Source organism: Emydura macquarii, unplaced genomic scaffold (assembly GCF_026122565.2).
Source record: "Emydura macquarii macquarii isolate MOO-44397 ecotype Brisbane River unplaced genomic scaffold, CSIRO-AGI_Emac_v2 contig_2481, whole genome shotgun sequence".
NCBI lineage: Eukaryota > Metazoa > Chordata > Testudines > Chelidae > Emydura > Emydura macquarii.
This window is the reverse complement of record NW_027132618.1, coordinates 405,449-420,392: the sequence shown is the minus strand read 5'-3', so window position 1 is coordinate 420,392 and position 14,944 is coordinate 405,449. Positions and strand designations below refer to the sequence as shown.

At 42.6% G+C, this 14,944-nt stretch overlaps 1 protein-coding gene across 1 annotated transcript in view; it reads right to left on the bottom strand.

Moving 5' to 3' along the window:
- Positions 1 to 14,944, bottom strand: part of IL23R (interleukin 23 receptor) — a 35,011-nt gene that overhangs the window by 16,162 nt on the left and 3,905 nt on the right. The window contains exons 3-7 of the mRNA XM_067563330.1: positions 14,467 to 14,590; positions 10,710 to 10,870; positions 9,886 to 10,031; positions 8,314 to 8,473; positions 598 to 680 (exon numbers count right to left, since the gene is read on the bottom strand). Coding sequence (XP_067419431.1) covers positions 598 to 680; positions 8,314 to 8,473; positions 9,886 to 10,031; positions 10,710 to 10,870; positions 14,467 to 14,590 — 674 coding nt within the window. The remainder of the gene's footprint in view (positions 1 to 597; positions 681 to 8,313; positions 8,474 to 9,885; positions 10,032 to 10,709; positions 10,871 to 14,466; positions 14,591 to 14,944) is intronic.

Genomic DNA, 14,944 nt, shown 5'->3' with positions numbered 1-14,944 from the left:
TCCATTCTATACAAGGTTGATGGTTTGGTTCGAAGGCTCTCAGCACCCCCACTGTACAAACTGGTCCAGCAGTTGTTAAAACCCCTGATGCCAGCTGACGTGGGCTCATGGGGCTTGGGCTGCGGAATCGGGCTGCGGCCCGGGCCCTAGGACCCTGCACGTCTACGTTGCAACGAAACAGCCCCGCAGCCTGAGCCAGTTGGCTGTGTAGACATACCCATGGTCTCTTCATCCCAGAATCACTCCTCTTACCTTCTCCCATCTCCCTTCCCCATCTGTGTCCCCTCTCCCGTCTACTTAACTGATATCCCCCTGCCAGGAAAGTAGTGGTATTAACATGCTGTTTGTTGCCTTCTTCACAGTATTCACCCTGACGATGTATTCTACCCCTTCCCCCGCTCTGTGTCTGTTTTGTCTATTTAGACTTGTAAACTCTTCAGGACAGGGATCATCCTTTTGTTCAGTGTTTGTACAGCACCAAGCGCAACAGTGTCCTGGCCTATGACTGGGGCTCCTAGATGCTACAGGAATACAAATAATTAATAATAAATAGTTTTTTTAGAATCCCAGGTGGCTTGAAAAAGAAAATGGCACTACCTTTATCAAGACCGTCACTTCTCGGCTACCATTCGTGTAAGCTGGACCCATAAACCTCCACACATCGGGGATTGTAGAAGGTGCTGCATTCAAAAGAAGTACAGTAACTGAATAGGAGAGTTCTGGTATTAATATTTAAATTAACAAGGTAATGGACATGGTTTGGTATGAAACATAGTTCATATTAAAACCAAATGAAATGGTGTAAGCATCTATTTTCAAACCACCCCTTTGGGGGGATTCTGAGACACTGGCTCTGGCAGATAAGTTTTTAATAATAAATAAGAACTGAGTTGCTTTTCATTTAGCTCCTTTAAGACAGCAGGGAGTTTACTGATTATGCCTGGCCTCAGAGACCTGCTGGTACATAGCTCTGCCTACACCAGAGGAAACAACCCAGATCAGTAATGTTGTTATTGCTAATGGTTAGCATTATGAATACTCTGTTATTAGTTTCTTAATCTCTTCATAAGATAAGCCTTTGAGGAAGAATCCCCTCTCTCTTCTTTTGTCACTGGCTGGCAGTTACAGTCAGCCAAGTCAGGCTTGCCTAGGTTCAATCAGGACCAGGCGGTGGGTTTGGGCTTTCCCAGCTGAAGGCCCTCTGCCATTGAGTACTTCTCCCCACAGAAAACTCACCACAGCATGTCTCTGAGTGCCTTTAGGACACCATGCAAGTGTAACTGTGACCCACTGGAGTCCACTCCCTCGTTTGTGTGGCTTTTTGTACTGTCTACCCCGCGCCCCTACTGCCACTTATTTGTTCTGTATGAGTTGGAAATTGTCCTCTTCCATTGGTAGGTAGTTGCTTTGAGAATCCTAGGTTTTCCTCTGGACTATATTAGTGCCTATACAAACATCAGTGCATCTGATGTGATTGACTTTTCAATGGAAGTCTTGTGGTTTGGTTTTATTGTTTGGCACTTATAGATTCTTTGTGATGGGCCCCCAACCAATGGATCATTCATAGAGTTGAAGGTCAAAAGGAACCATTAGATCAGACTGACCTCCTGGGTATCAAAGGCCATATTTCACCCATTTACCATTACACTGAGATAACTTGCCCAATTTCTTGTGTCTGACTAAAGCCTAACTTATGTTTGACTAAAGCATATCTTTCAGAAAGACATACAGTCTTGATCTGAAGACACCAAAAGATGGAGAATTCCCTTGGTAGTTTGTTCTAGTGATTAATCACCATCATAGTTAAAAATTTGTCCCTAATTTCTAATTTGAATTTGTCTGGCTTCAGCTTCTGGCTGTTGGTTCTTGTTCTGCCTTTCTCCACTAAATTAAAGAGCCCTTTAGTATTGGGTATTTTGCCTCATTAAAGCATGTTGCCATCACAAAGTGCTTGTAGAGTGTAATGAAGTCACCTCTCACCCTTTTTGGTTAGCTAAACAGTTTGAGATTCTCCATCCCTTGCATCCTTTCTGTGTCTCTTTTCTGTATCCTCTCTGATTTTTCAACATACTTGTTAAAATGTGGACACCAGAACTGTACACAGTAGTCCAGTACTGGTCTCACCAATGCCATATACAGAGATAAAATTGCCTCCATACTCTTTTTATCCAGGATTCACATTAGCCCTTATTGCCATGTCATCACACAGGGAGCTCATGTTTAGTTGCTTGTCCCCTAAATCCTTCTCAGAGTCACTGCTTTCCAAGATACAGTCCCCCATTCGGTAGGCGAGGTCTACATTCCTTGTGCCTAGATGTGTAACTTTGCATTTGGCTTCATTAAAATGCATTTTATTTGAATGGGCCTGTGATGGGGTGTCTACCCCCCACAGGACTTAAAGGCGTTTTGATGGCCAGGCAGGTCAATTAACTCCACAGGCTACACCTGGGGGAGGAGGCAGGGAGAAGGGGATTGACTGGGAATAGTCTGAGCTGGGCAGGAATAGGCAGAACGTCCATAAAGCCAGGGAGCAGACAGCAGAAGAGGGCTGCAGGGGAGAAGTCTCCAGTTGCTTCCTGGGAGAAGGGAGCTGGAGGCAAAAGGCAAGTAGTCTAGTTACTCTGGGGGATGAGGAGTGTGGCTCGACAAGCCCAGAGAAGTGGGAAAGCCAGAGAGGTAGGTAAAGCTCAAGGGAAAGAACAGCAAAATATGGGGTAGGTCAAATCTTGGGCCCCTGAGCCGGGACCTGGCATACAGGGTGGGCCTGGGTCCCCCTACCAGCTACTGACAAAGTGGCACCGGGGAGGCAGTGAGCAGGAATACTGCCTAAGACCATTTGCCAAGAGAAACTTTGATACCTCAGAAGGGGGAAAGATGTATGGTGACCCAGCTGGAGGGCTGAGTCACAAAGAGGAAGAGTGAGAGGGACAGCAGGGCAAGACAAGTTGGGTGAAGACACCACCAGAGGAGGGTGCAACACCTGGCAAAGCTAATCCCCAGGATGGCAAGGAGAAGGCTCCAGTAGCTATGAGTGGACCCCATCACCGGGCCCAGTTTACCAAGAAATCCAGATTGCTCTGTATTACTGCCCTGTCTTCCTTGTCATTGACTGTCTGTTCCACCAATCTTTCTGTCATCCACTCATTTTCTCAGCAGTGATTTTATATTTACTTCCTGATCATTGTGAAAATGTAGAATAGCATCATGCCTAGTACCTGCAGAAACACCCCCAGTCAATGATAATTCCTGTTGATAACCACTTTTTGAGATCTGTCAGTTCATCAGCTCTTAATTCACTTAATATGTGCTCTGTTTATATCATATAGTGCTAACTTTTAATCAGACTGTCGTGCAGTACTAAGTCAGATGCCTTACAAGATTCTAAATATATTACATCTATGCAGTTATCTTTATCAACCAAACTTATAATCTCGTCAAAGAATGAAATCAGATTTGTTTGATAAATCCTATTTTACATAAAACCATGTTGACTGGAATTATTTATATTCCTAGCCTTTAGTTTTATTAATTGAATTCTGTATCAGTTTTTCCTTTATTTGTCCTGGGATTGATATCAGGCTAACCAGCTCATCCTGCTTGCCCTTTTTGAATATTGGCACATTAACACTCTTTCAGTCTTCTAGAATTTCCCCAGTACTCCAAGATTTATTAAAAATGAACATTAGTGGGCTAGAGCTCTCCTCAACCTGCTCTTTTAGGATTCTTGGCACAAGTTACCCAGGCCTGCTGATTTAAAAATGTTCATTCCTAGTAGATGTTGTCTAACATCCTCCTCGGTTAACAATGTACTGGATGGTACTTCATCATCCTAATGTGATTTAGGAACATCCTCCTCCTTCTTCCCAAATACAGAATAGAAATATTTTAACGACTTCTGCCTTTTCTGCTTCATTATTAATAATTTTACCACCTCCATCTAGTAATGGGCCTGCGATGATTCCTTTCTGTTCCTAATATACTTTAAAAAAATCTTCCTTATTGTTCTTAGCCCTGCCAGTCATGAATTTTTCCCTGATGTCTTAGGCTTCCCTTATCTATTTTCTGCACTTCTTAACCTCTAATTCATATCAATTGCTATCTGTTTTATTCTTTTTTCCTTTTATTATATGTTGCTTTTTTATTTCTATTTTTCATTTCACTTTGCCACTGAACCAGGTGGGTTTTTATCCAAAGGTGTCTTCTTTGTTGACTGTGAAATCGTGGCTTCTTGATCCTATATTACAGGGTAATCTGTCCCCTTTTACAGGTAGTAGGGCTGAGTGCCATGAAATGCCATTCTGGGAGCTCTGGATCAGATGTTGGGGAAAGAGGAAGTGATCCCAAGGTAATAGTTAAGGTTGGAGGAAATCTAGGTACCTGTCTCTTTAAGGGCCGAGGGCTAAGAGCCTGGTGCTGTGTGTTGGTGCAAGGGTCCCCACCCCAAACCCTCTCAGCCAGTCAAGACGAGGGCTGGAAAAACAGGGCAGTATATAAGATGCCTCCTCACTCATAACAAGAAGAGGTATAGAGAGGAGCCAGGATCCTGCAGGAGGCCCTGGGGGGAGGGGAAGACTGCTTGTCTATTGACTGGTGCTGTAACCTGGCCTCCAAGCCGTGGAGAAAGACTGCACTTCAGTGGCAATGCCTTGGCGGAAGCATGGGTACTAATGAAGGTTTTGTTTTGAGTTGTTTCCTGAAAGCCTGTATTGCCAGCCTGGGTTGAACTAGTGAAGGGCAATTTAAAGGGACCGGGAGAAGCACAGCACAAATCCTAGAAAGAGGGCTGTGGAATCCTTTGCAAGAGGAAAGGGTTTGGGTCTACAGAGTCACTGGAAACTATGTAAAGACTCAATACATTAGAATTTGGAGGGCTTTAAGTATTTTGGACTGTGGAAAGGGAGGGAACTGATGGGGGAAGGAGCCTGCCAGGCTACCTCAGGCCATGAAAGGCGTGCTGTAGAGATAGTGACCCAGCCACACCCTCAAACACTTGTTAAAGAATTCCCAATCTCTATTCACATTTTTCTTCCTGATCAATTTTGTTAATCATTTCCCCTCAGCTTTGGGAAATTAGTGCCTTTGAAGCACCAAGGATATATATTGCTGGTTGGGACTGGCCTCTATTTGCCTATATTGAATGTAATTAGGTCATGATTACTGGTCCCTAGGTAATCACCAGTTTCCAGTCCAGTAATTAATTCAACTTTATCCACCATAACAAGGTCCAAAATATTTACCTCATTGATTCTAAGGCCAGAAGGGACCTTTGTGATCATCTAGTCTGACTTCTGGTATAACACAGCCCATAGGACTTTTTCTTTCCACACATTACAGAAAGGTGTTCAAGGAGCAATTCCTCTTATTCTCGGGTCTGATTTGGTACTCTGTCATAGATCCCCTTCCTGGAGTTTGTTTGTTAGTTAACATTAGAGCTGATTGGGAATTTTCTGTCTGGATAATTTTCCAACAGGGAATTACTCTGATTTTGTGCTTTCCTCCTCCCCTCCCCCCACCGCCCCCCCCCAAAAAAAAATCTGTGGGAAAACTTCAATTTTGCTAAAAATGTTCAAATTTTCCATCTGGAAAATCAGAATGATGGTACACCAGCTGCCTGCTGGGAAGGGAGACAGTACACATTTTAAAAGTCTTCCAGGTGGGCAGTGGACAAAGCAAAAAATTCCATTTTGTTTTTCCCAAAATGGAAGGATTTGGAACTTCTATCCCATGAAAAACTTCAAAGATCTTACTCTTTTTGTCCCAAACTGGGATGAAATTTATTCTAAAACCTCGAAATTTTCTGCAGGTCAGAAATTCTGTTTTCTGGCCAGTTTTGGCTAGCACATTATTTCATGTGCATTCAAGTTCCTGTGGTTCTGAGTATTGATCACTCTAGTACAGACAATGTGTCCTTAACAGAGTGTGCACCCTGAACAGGTTATAAGCATTGTTGCTTTTTGGGGTTTTTTGTCCTTGTTGTTCTTTGTAACTTTCCAGTTATGTAAATTGTCCCATCAGGTTTCCGTAATGCCAATTTTATCAACTTTATTTTCATCCATGGGAATTCCCAGTTCCTCTTGCTTGCTCCCAGTTCCAGGGCCCTCGTGTGGTACATAAGCAACTGAAAAATGCCTCCAATGATATAGGTGTAGGGGAAAGGTATTTTTCAGCATTTACATACATTCTCCTGCCTTTGTGGGAGGCTCTGTATTAATGTCTTTCAACTTCCCTTCACATAGGGACCATTCTCCATAGGAAATGGCTTTTTCACAACCACCAGCATCCATCACCTCAGTGTGTGGGGATCAAATCAGGGCTGTTCAGGGAAGAGTGAGATATCTGCTCCTATAACAGCCTGTGATAAATCACCTCCAGATGGAAGGAGGAATCAGCTGGCAAGCTTTCTGGCTACTGACAATGTTATACTCAGAATTATCCAGCAGAGGTCACCAGCAAAACACCACAGTGAGACCACTTCTTGCCAACTCAATTCTCCCATCAATTTGTGGGACATTTGCTTATGCAGGTAATTAATGCCAGTCTTTTTTTTTATCCATAGGTGAACAAAGCCCTGAGTGTGTAATGTCCATGATTCAGTCAGGCTGGGAACAAAATCTAATTTGGCTGGCCTTTAATTACCACAGTGGCCGTACAACAGTGCATCTGCCCAACAGAAAACCTCAGTAATTAAGGCCAGTAATTAAGGCTGCTCACAGGTGGGAAGTGATTGGAGTGTAAGTGTTTGCAGGATGGGTGGGGGGTTTAACTTGTACTTTGGTTCAGAATCAAGTGGCACTCTGCATGACAGCAGGGTGCATAGAATGACTGAATAATCCACCTGTACATAAGAATCTGATCAACTTAATTATGGGTTAACATAGAGATGTGATAGATATACCCAGAAATAGCCCCTTACTGTCAAAGATGAGGCACACTGCAAATAGACAAGCAGCATAGTGCCATTATTAAGTGTGTGAGTTCTACCACAGTTTATATAGCCTCCCTTGATGGAAGTATAGCGAGTAATGAGATGCTAATTAGGGGCCTGATACAAAGCCTAATGAAGTCAATGGAAAGGTTCCCTTTGACTCCATGGGCATTGGCTCAAGCTATGGATGGCGCTGCTGTATCATTCCTGCATGTGCCACTGCCGGGAGGCAGCGATTTAAGGAAAGGCGTTGCAGTGCATTGGCCAGGCTGCGTACCAGTACATTATGAGCAGAATGGGCACAACAACTATTTTACTAGCTCAGTTTGAAAATGAAACTCTGTTCACAACATGGATTGAAAAACTAGGCAGTCACTAGCACTGCTACTCTGTGCTCGTATCCATGCCTTTCATGTGAAGATCTTTATATAGTCTGTACGTTAAGACTCATAATGAACCTATGAGGTAGATGAGTATTGGACCAACTAGAAGGTGTATAAACCGAGGCACAGAGAGGTTAAAATAAGTCAAAGCCAGGAACACAATCATGAAGTCCTGACTCCAGGTCTCCTGCTTTTAGCCATTAGATATGCTGTCTCCCTGGACTGATGTTTGCAGTGCTGTTGTAGCTATATTGGTCACAGGATGTTAGAGAGACAAAGTGGATGAGGTAATGTCTGTTGGTGACAGAGGCAAGCTTTTGAGCTGCAGGTGACCTGAAGAGCTCTGTGCAGTTCAAAAGCTTGCCTCTTTCATCAACAGAAGTGGGTTCAGTACAAGATATTACCTCATCCACCTTGTCTGTCCATTGCCTTTATTCCCCAATAGCCTGCCAGCCCTGAGGAATAGGAAGTGTTTGCAGCAAGAGAGATTGTCCCACAAGGCATGGTTTAAGTGACTATTTTTGACATTTAGCCTTAGTAGAAAATCAAATGCTGCATTCCTATTATACGCTGTGAGTGATGAACCCTGGTCTCTTGGTTGGATTAAGGTGGAAGAAGATGTAAGGAGCATTCTTGATCACCACCATAGTGCACAGACAGGATTTTCCTCAGCAACTGAGCGCCAGGAGGTTGGCCCAGCTGTTTCCCGTTCCTTGCACCTTGGCCCAAAGGGACTCTGGTGGGCTGGCAGGAGTTAGGCATGTGTAGACTTCCAGCTGGCATGCACTGAGCAGGGAATCTGCTGCTCCAGTAAAGCACACCTGACAGTGCACTGATCCCACCTGTTCCAATAGCAGGATGGCGGGAAGCCTGAACCTTTCCACTCTCTTGAACAACTGCCCCAAAGATGGGAGTGATCTCACCCAAAGTTTACAAAATGAGAAAAAGTGATGCATCACAACAGGAGATGGAGAAATCCCCTTGGAAGCCTAGGTATGAACTCACCTGCTTCTGGGGTGATGTAAATAAAAGGTGTACTCCATCCACTCCAGTAGCTTTTGGCAGGAATTAATCGGCACCTCACTTGAAATTCGTACTCTGTGTTTGGCTCCAAGCTGTACTCTGTGTGTGGCTCACTTGTTACGTTTACATCCCATTCTTTAATCTACAATTGACAAACAATATAACTTTCCAAGCTGTAATAACTAGCCTCATGAAATTAGACATCCTTTCAACAATGTGTACTGCAACTTATTCATCATGCTATAACAATCCCTGCCCACATGGCCTAGCCCTGAGGGAGTAGGCACCAGCCTTCCCAGAGCTCCGAGGCATGCAGGATGAGTGTGGGCTCCATACCTTAGCCTAGGCCCATGTGCTCCCCAGTGTGCTTGGCCAGCTCTCATGCCAATGTGGAGGGGGGCATGGGCGTGGGCATGGCCGTGCACCCTCCTTACCTGTTCTGGCAGAGTTTGCACCTCTGGGGGTGTTAGGAGGGAACAGTGTTCCCCTAATTGGAGGGGTTGTGATTGTGTCCTGTCCCTCTGACAGGGTGTAAGGGGAGGAGGAGGTTCTCCACACCCACCCTTGCCCTTTTGCACAATCAAATTGGGGCGGGGCACATTTGAACCCTAAGCAGTTGATGTTGCATAGACCTACAAAAGCAGTCTCATCTCTTAAGGCTTTTCTATGTGGGACATTATACCACTATACTATAATTTAATCCACAATAGTTGTACTGGCATAACTTCTCTAGCAGCCACTCTTAGCTTTTTCTAGCTCCGTTTGTCACTGTGGAAGTGATTTAAACTAAGCTCTTACACTGGAATAGCGCTGGGAAATATCTTCACTATACTAAGCAAAGGTAAATTTTGAGTTACAAAGCAATAGAATTCTGCACATGACAGTGAGTGGGTTTTGCTGAATATCTTCATTGGAGCCTATCCCTTCTTAATCACCTGTTTGAATTCGGCCTAAGTCACTAACACCCTAATGTTATTGTTAATCTTATGCCTGTTTGAAAGCCTATTTGAAGTGAGTAGGCGGTCTCAGCTCAGGTCTGAGTGGACAAGTCCATAGCACAAAACCAACATCCCAATGGTCACTAATTGACTTCTGTTAGGAGATTTTGTGGAAAAGCCTAAAGCCACCCTCAGAGGTGGTCTCTCCAGGTTAGGTTTGATGCACATAGGTAGGATAGTGCAAAGAAGTTTGCACCAACGTGCCTGTGCTGTACCTCTCTGTGAATAAACAGAAGACTTTCATCTCCAATTAATTTAAAAATGTTTTAAAAACAACCCCCCCAAATATTGTTGTCATTATAGTGCTGTTATTTCCATAGGTAAGATATGCAACCGCTCACAAATCCTTGTTTCCCTGACGTTCTCCTCTCCTTACTCCAATGCAGCAAATGACTGCATTAAAAACTCCGGAGAATTGGTATCAATAACTTAGCCCCAATGATCATTCTTGCAGGACCTAATCCTGCTCTAACTGAAGGTAGTGGGATTTTTGCCATTGACATCAGTGGGAGCAGCAGCAGGCCCATGTTATGTAGTTGAGAAAGGGTTGCCTCACATGCCACGTCTGGTCTGTTAGCACTTTGTATCTCTCTTCACAACAAACATTAGTCATTGATGTTTGTTTTTTCCAGTGGATTATGGTTCTCAGTGCAGAAGTGTCTGTTGTTTCAACATTGGTGATAATCGGTGTAGCAGGTATCACTAGAAGAGAGACAAGAGTGGTGAATCTATTCTGAGCCCATGAAGGAAAATGGTGCTGATATGTCACTGTTAGGCTCTGTTATAATGATTTTTTTCATATACTTTACTAGAGGACAGCTGTTCTCTCCTGAATAAAATATAGCTTGATTTTCAGTTTAACCTATTAAAAAGCACTGTCAAATAACAATCGCTATACAATCTCATTGTCCATTAAAGATAACTTCCTATTAATCAGTTTTATATTTTCATTAACGTACACAGTCAATTTAACATTGGCAATAATAGACAGGAAGTATGATAGTTGTTGTAATTGAAATGTACTGCCAATCACGGGATTTGTGTACCTGAATGTCAAAGTACTTTACTCAAATCCAACTAAGAAGAGAGAATAGTGACCAGTGAAAGAATATTGATGGAAAATACTGTGGACCACCTTCAGAAGAACAAAAAAGAGAGGGCTATAATACAGCATATTGAAATGTACATCAGCAGCTATTTCCCTAATGTGAAACAGTACTCAGTGGGTAGCAGGGTGTAATTTATCACCAGTGTTCTCAGAAAACTTCAGTACTACACATCTATCTAGACATAGATTTTTATCATGTTGGTTAGGGTAATTTTTAGCTCCTGCATATTACAATCTGCTTGCAAAGCCATTACTGAATTATCATTTATTACCTAAATCCTCAAGGTTAACTTGCAGATGATCCGAATGTGCTGTGCCTAGGTCATTTTTGGCTTGGACCCAAATATTATACAGTTTGCCTCCTTGTAATTCGCTCAATGGAATGTTGAGAGTTGCATTCGAAGGAAATGCTTTCTCCTCATCTGTCTGTAAACTAAGAAGCAAAAAAGCACCAGGAGTGAATTCCTGGCCCCACAAAAGTCAATGGGAATTTTGACATCGACTTCAATGAAGCCAAGATTTCACCCCAAGTTATATATCATTCAGCTGTAGCTATCAAACCAGAGTCTATTCTTATCACTAAACTTAGTTTCAAAATGTCAATGTTGCCTCCATGTCTTTAGGATTACGGCTGTACTATAGTAACAAATAGTACTGTGATACCTACTGCCCAAAGATGCTAATGTACTAAGTGAAAATGCTACCACAAGCCTGGACAGCAGTAATTAGAAATAGTTCAAGGGTATAGTGCAATAGCTCCCAATGTTGGAATTTTTACTCTAAAATTGGCTGCAGAATTGTTTTCTATGGTTTACGACACTTTCTATAGAATCTAAGCTTTCACTCATAAAAAGGGGGGGAGGGGCACAATTTTATTCTTTCTAGGTGCAAAGATAAACTTCTGAACATAAATTGCTGCAATAACTAGGTTTCCTGAATATGTGGCTCTGGGGAATATGCAATTTATTAATTTTTCAATAAGGACATATCAACTTTGGCATTTTAATGTATATGGTCTTAAAATCTGAATTTGTCAGACTTCACATCACAGAATGTTAAGCACTTTCTTTGTCACAATTTAGCACAACCAGCTTAAAATAGTCAACACATTATTATACGTTTACAGCATTTGGAGTCTGAAGCAGCACAAAGGATTCTAGGATTCAGGGTACCAGGAGAGAAATACACCTTGGATTTTTAAGGTTGTGGATGTGTAGTGAGGAGGTGTGGCCTCCCCCTGAGACGGACAGGGAGATGTCCACACATGCCCCAGTGAGTGGAGCCAGGGCATCCATGCCTGCCCTGCTGGAAGCAGAGGGGAAGGGGAAATGGGGCAGGAAGGGGGGGGGAGAAATATAAAGGGCACCTGGGTCACTGAGGAGCTGCCACTAGCTCAGGGAGACTGATGGGGTACCACCACTGAAGAAGTCTTAGACTCTGTTTGGTGCTCAGGATAGTTTGGTAAACAAGTTTTCAAATTCCTGCTGACAAGGGGAGATGGCCCTAGACAAATTCCTGCTGTATTTTTTTTTCATGAACTGTTAGCCATATATAAATACCTGCTAACCAGTGGATATGTTCTCGCTGTGTATTGAAGAATCCTTTAGCTTAGAGATGGGTGAAATATTCGCAACAATGCATTTTTGCTTTGTATTGTAAATTTCAAATTGGTTCCAGACTTTTGCAAAAATTTCTAGCAAAATTGGCTCAATTTTTTGAAGCAAACTCTGAAAGTGTGAAATTTTCACATGCTCATATGCAGGCAAATTACAAATTTTGGGGAAGTTTTTCATTCAGCTTCCTACCTCCCATCCTTCTCCACTCCTCCTATCCCTTATACGTCTGACTCCCCAACAAAGGGGCCATGCAGATCTTCTGGGGCAGATGCCAGTAAGGAAAGAGACAACTATGAAACCAGTTTAAACCAATATAATTTAAAAACAACAGTCCCTGAGAATGGGGATGGTAGGGCCACCACATTATAACAGTTTTGTCAATCTTCTCTCCTGCAGTGAATGCAGTCCCACACTCTCTTGCACTGTGGCAGTATCCTACATCCCTGAATGATACACAATTGGTCATCCAGCCCTAATGGGATGACTAGTGGGGTAGTGATTCTACCTGTTTCCTTAGCGATATATACCATTGCCAAACTGATCTTGATGTAGTAAGGGTTTTTCCTACTACTTTGTTGCATCTAAACTCCATTATTTCTCATTTTGCCTTCTATGTCCAGAATTCTAAATAAAAAGAGAGTGATTTCTCATTCACTGGATACTTTTTTGTGAATCATTGTTCTGACAGTTTGTTTTTTCTGAATAAAATAAAATCTGATGTGTTCAGGTTTTGTGGATCTACCCAGAAAAGTCCAGATTGACAGGTGAAAGCCTTCAAGGAGGAAGAATTCTGCAGTAAATATTACAGTATTTTTGCATTTATTTCAATTATTGCCTTACTATCTCAAGACATCGTGGTAGATAACAGCATCTCAGGACCTCTTCTAGAATTTTCTGGTTAAACATACTATCTCTGGTCATTGGGTCCTTACTGATAGAAATAAAAACATATACATGCCATACATTTGAGGGTGGGAGGTTTACTCTGTTTCCTTCCCTCCCCACCCCCACCTTTTGTTTCTAAGATGCCTATTCTCACTTTCCAATCCACTATTGTTGCTTTTATTAATCTGTGGACAGTCAGTTTTCTCTCAGTGTATGCTATTGTGTGAGGATGGGACTTCAGAGGTCTGGGTTCAATTCCTGGATCTGCCACAAATGTCTTGTGTGACCTAAGGCAAGTTACCTAACCTCTCTGTGCCTCATCTGTAAAATGGGGTTATTGCTTTTCCTCTTCATCCTTTGTCTGGTTTGTCTGTTTAGATTGCAAGGTCTTTGGGGCAGGAAACCATCTCTTGCTATGGGTATGTCTACACTACAGTTGTAAGTGTGCTTACAGTTTGGGTGGCATACCTATACTAGATTTAATCTAGCCAGCACAGCTAAAAATAGCAGTGAAGACACAGTGGCATGGACTCCAGTGCTGGCTGTACAAGCCTGCCTGGAACTCTGGGTATGTACGTGTGTTGCTAGCCTGCAATGCTGACTGTGCCACCTTGTCTTGACTGCTTTTATCACCTGTGCTAGCTAGATTAAAGATACGGTGCAGCTCTGCACACCAGAGCTGCAATTACTTCGCCGATTGCAGCGTAGATATACTCTATGTTTGTATAGTCCCTAGCACAATGGGGCTCTGATCTTGTTTGGGAAGGCTAAGTGTTACAGATAATTAATACTGTCTAGGTTCCTCCCAACAGAGCATGTGGCCTTGTTCTACCACTGCATGACTCCAGTTTTACAGAGGTATAAGTCCATGGAATTTCTACGCTCATAAGACAGGGGCATACAACTAAAGTAACACAGTGAAGCCCATTGAGTAGAAAGCTGGCTTTTATTTTACATTCTTGAGTTGGGTTTGGCTCAAAAAACATCCTCCACTGTTAGCTAAATAGCACTGGTTAGACAACTTATTACACTGAGTGGAAACCTAGATCTTAAAAGATTTAAATCCTAAACTCCAGCAACCGGCATTAAGTGAGAGAGTTAGAGCACTATCCAGATCTACTTGGTATTTCACGTGAAGAGACATGTACCGCTGTGTTTTAGAAAGTGTAACTAGGACACTCTGTACTTCCAGTCATAAAAACTAGAGCATTTGTATAATCGTGCTTGGTTTGTGGCTATTGTTACTCTTACCACATACATTTAAACCACATAGTCATACTGGTACTTCAGATTACAGAGCTCCCCAGTCTTAACCGTTGCCCCCAACTAACCTAGTTTGTTCTTGTTTTCTTTCCATACCATTCACACCTTTACCACAAAGCACACTTGCGAGTGAGCGAATCAGTGACAGCCTCTTGCTCTTTATTCATTTCAAGTGTTCAGAACCACAGTCTAAGCCGTGAATTCTACTTCAATTGTTCTTGGTTTTCAACTAAACACATCAAGAAGCTGTCCTGGCAGCACTTACCTCTTCAGATAGAGAATGTAATTAGTACTTATGTAGGTGTATTTCCCTGGGTCCCAAGCGCAAGTGAGGTGGCTTGAATGTTCATAAATGACACACGTTAAATTGGTTGGACTGTCCGGTGGATCTACAAAGATAGATTACATGTAAATATGTCAGTTCCATAGTTAATGGGCAACACATCCAATGACTGGACATTTAGACATTTGAAGCTCTAATGTCCTATTGAACAGTGACGTCTAGATCTTTGAACATAAGTTATGAAGATGAGCTGCACTATACCCATAATAGTTTGATTAGATGATTGTGTAATTCTGTGACTTTCCAAAGTGGGTTTTGGCTGAGATTTTAAAGTTACCCACCAGTATTAATTTAATTTAGTTCTCCACTGGGCTGGGACATTGGAATAGAATGGAGCTTGCCGGGTGCAGGCAGGGCATTCCTGGCACCACTGCAATTCACTCTGCCAGAAACATACTTA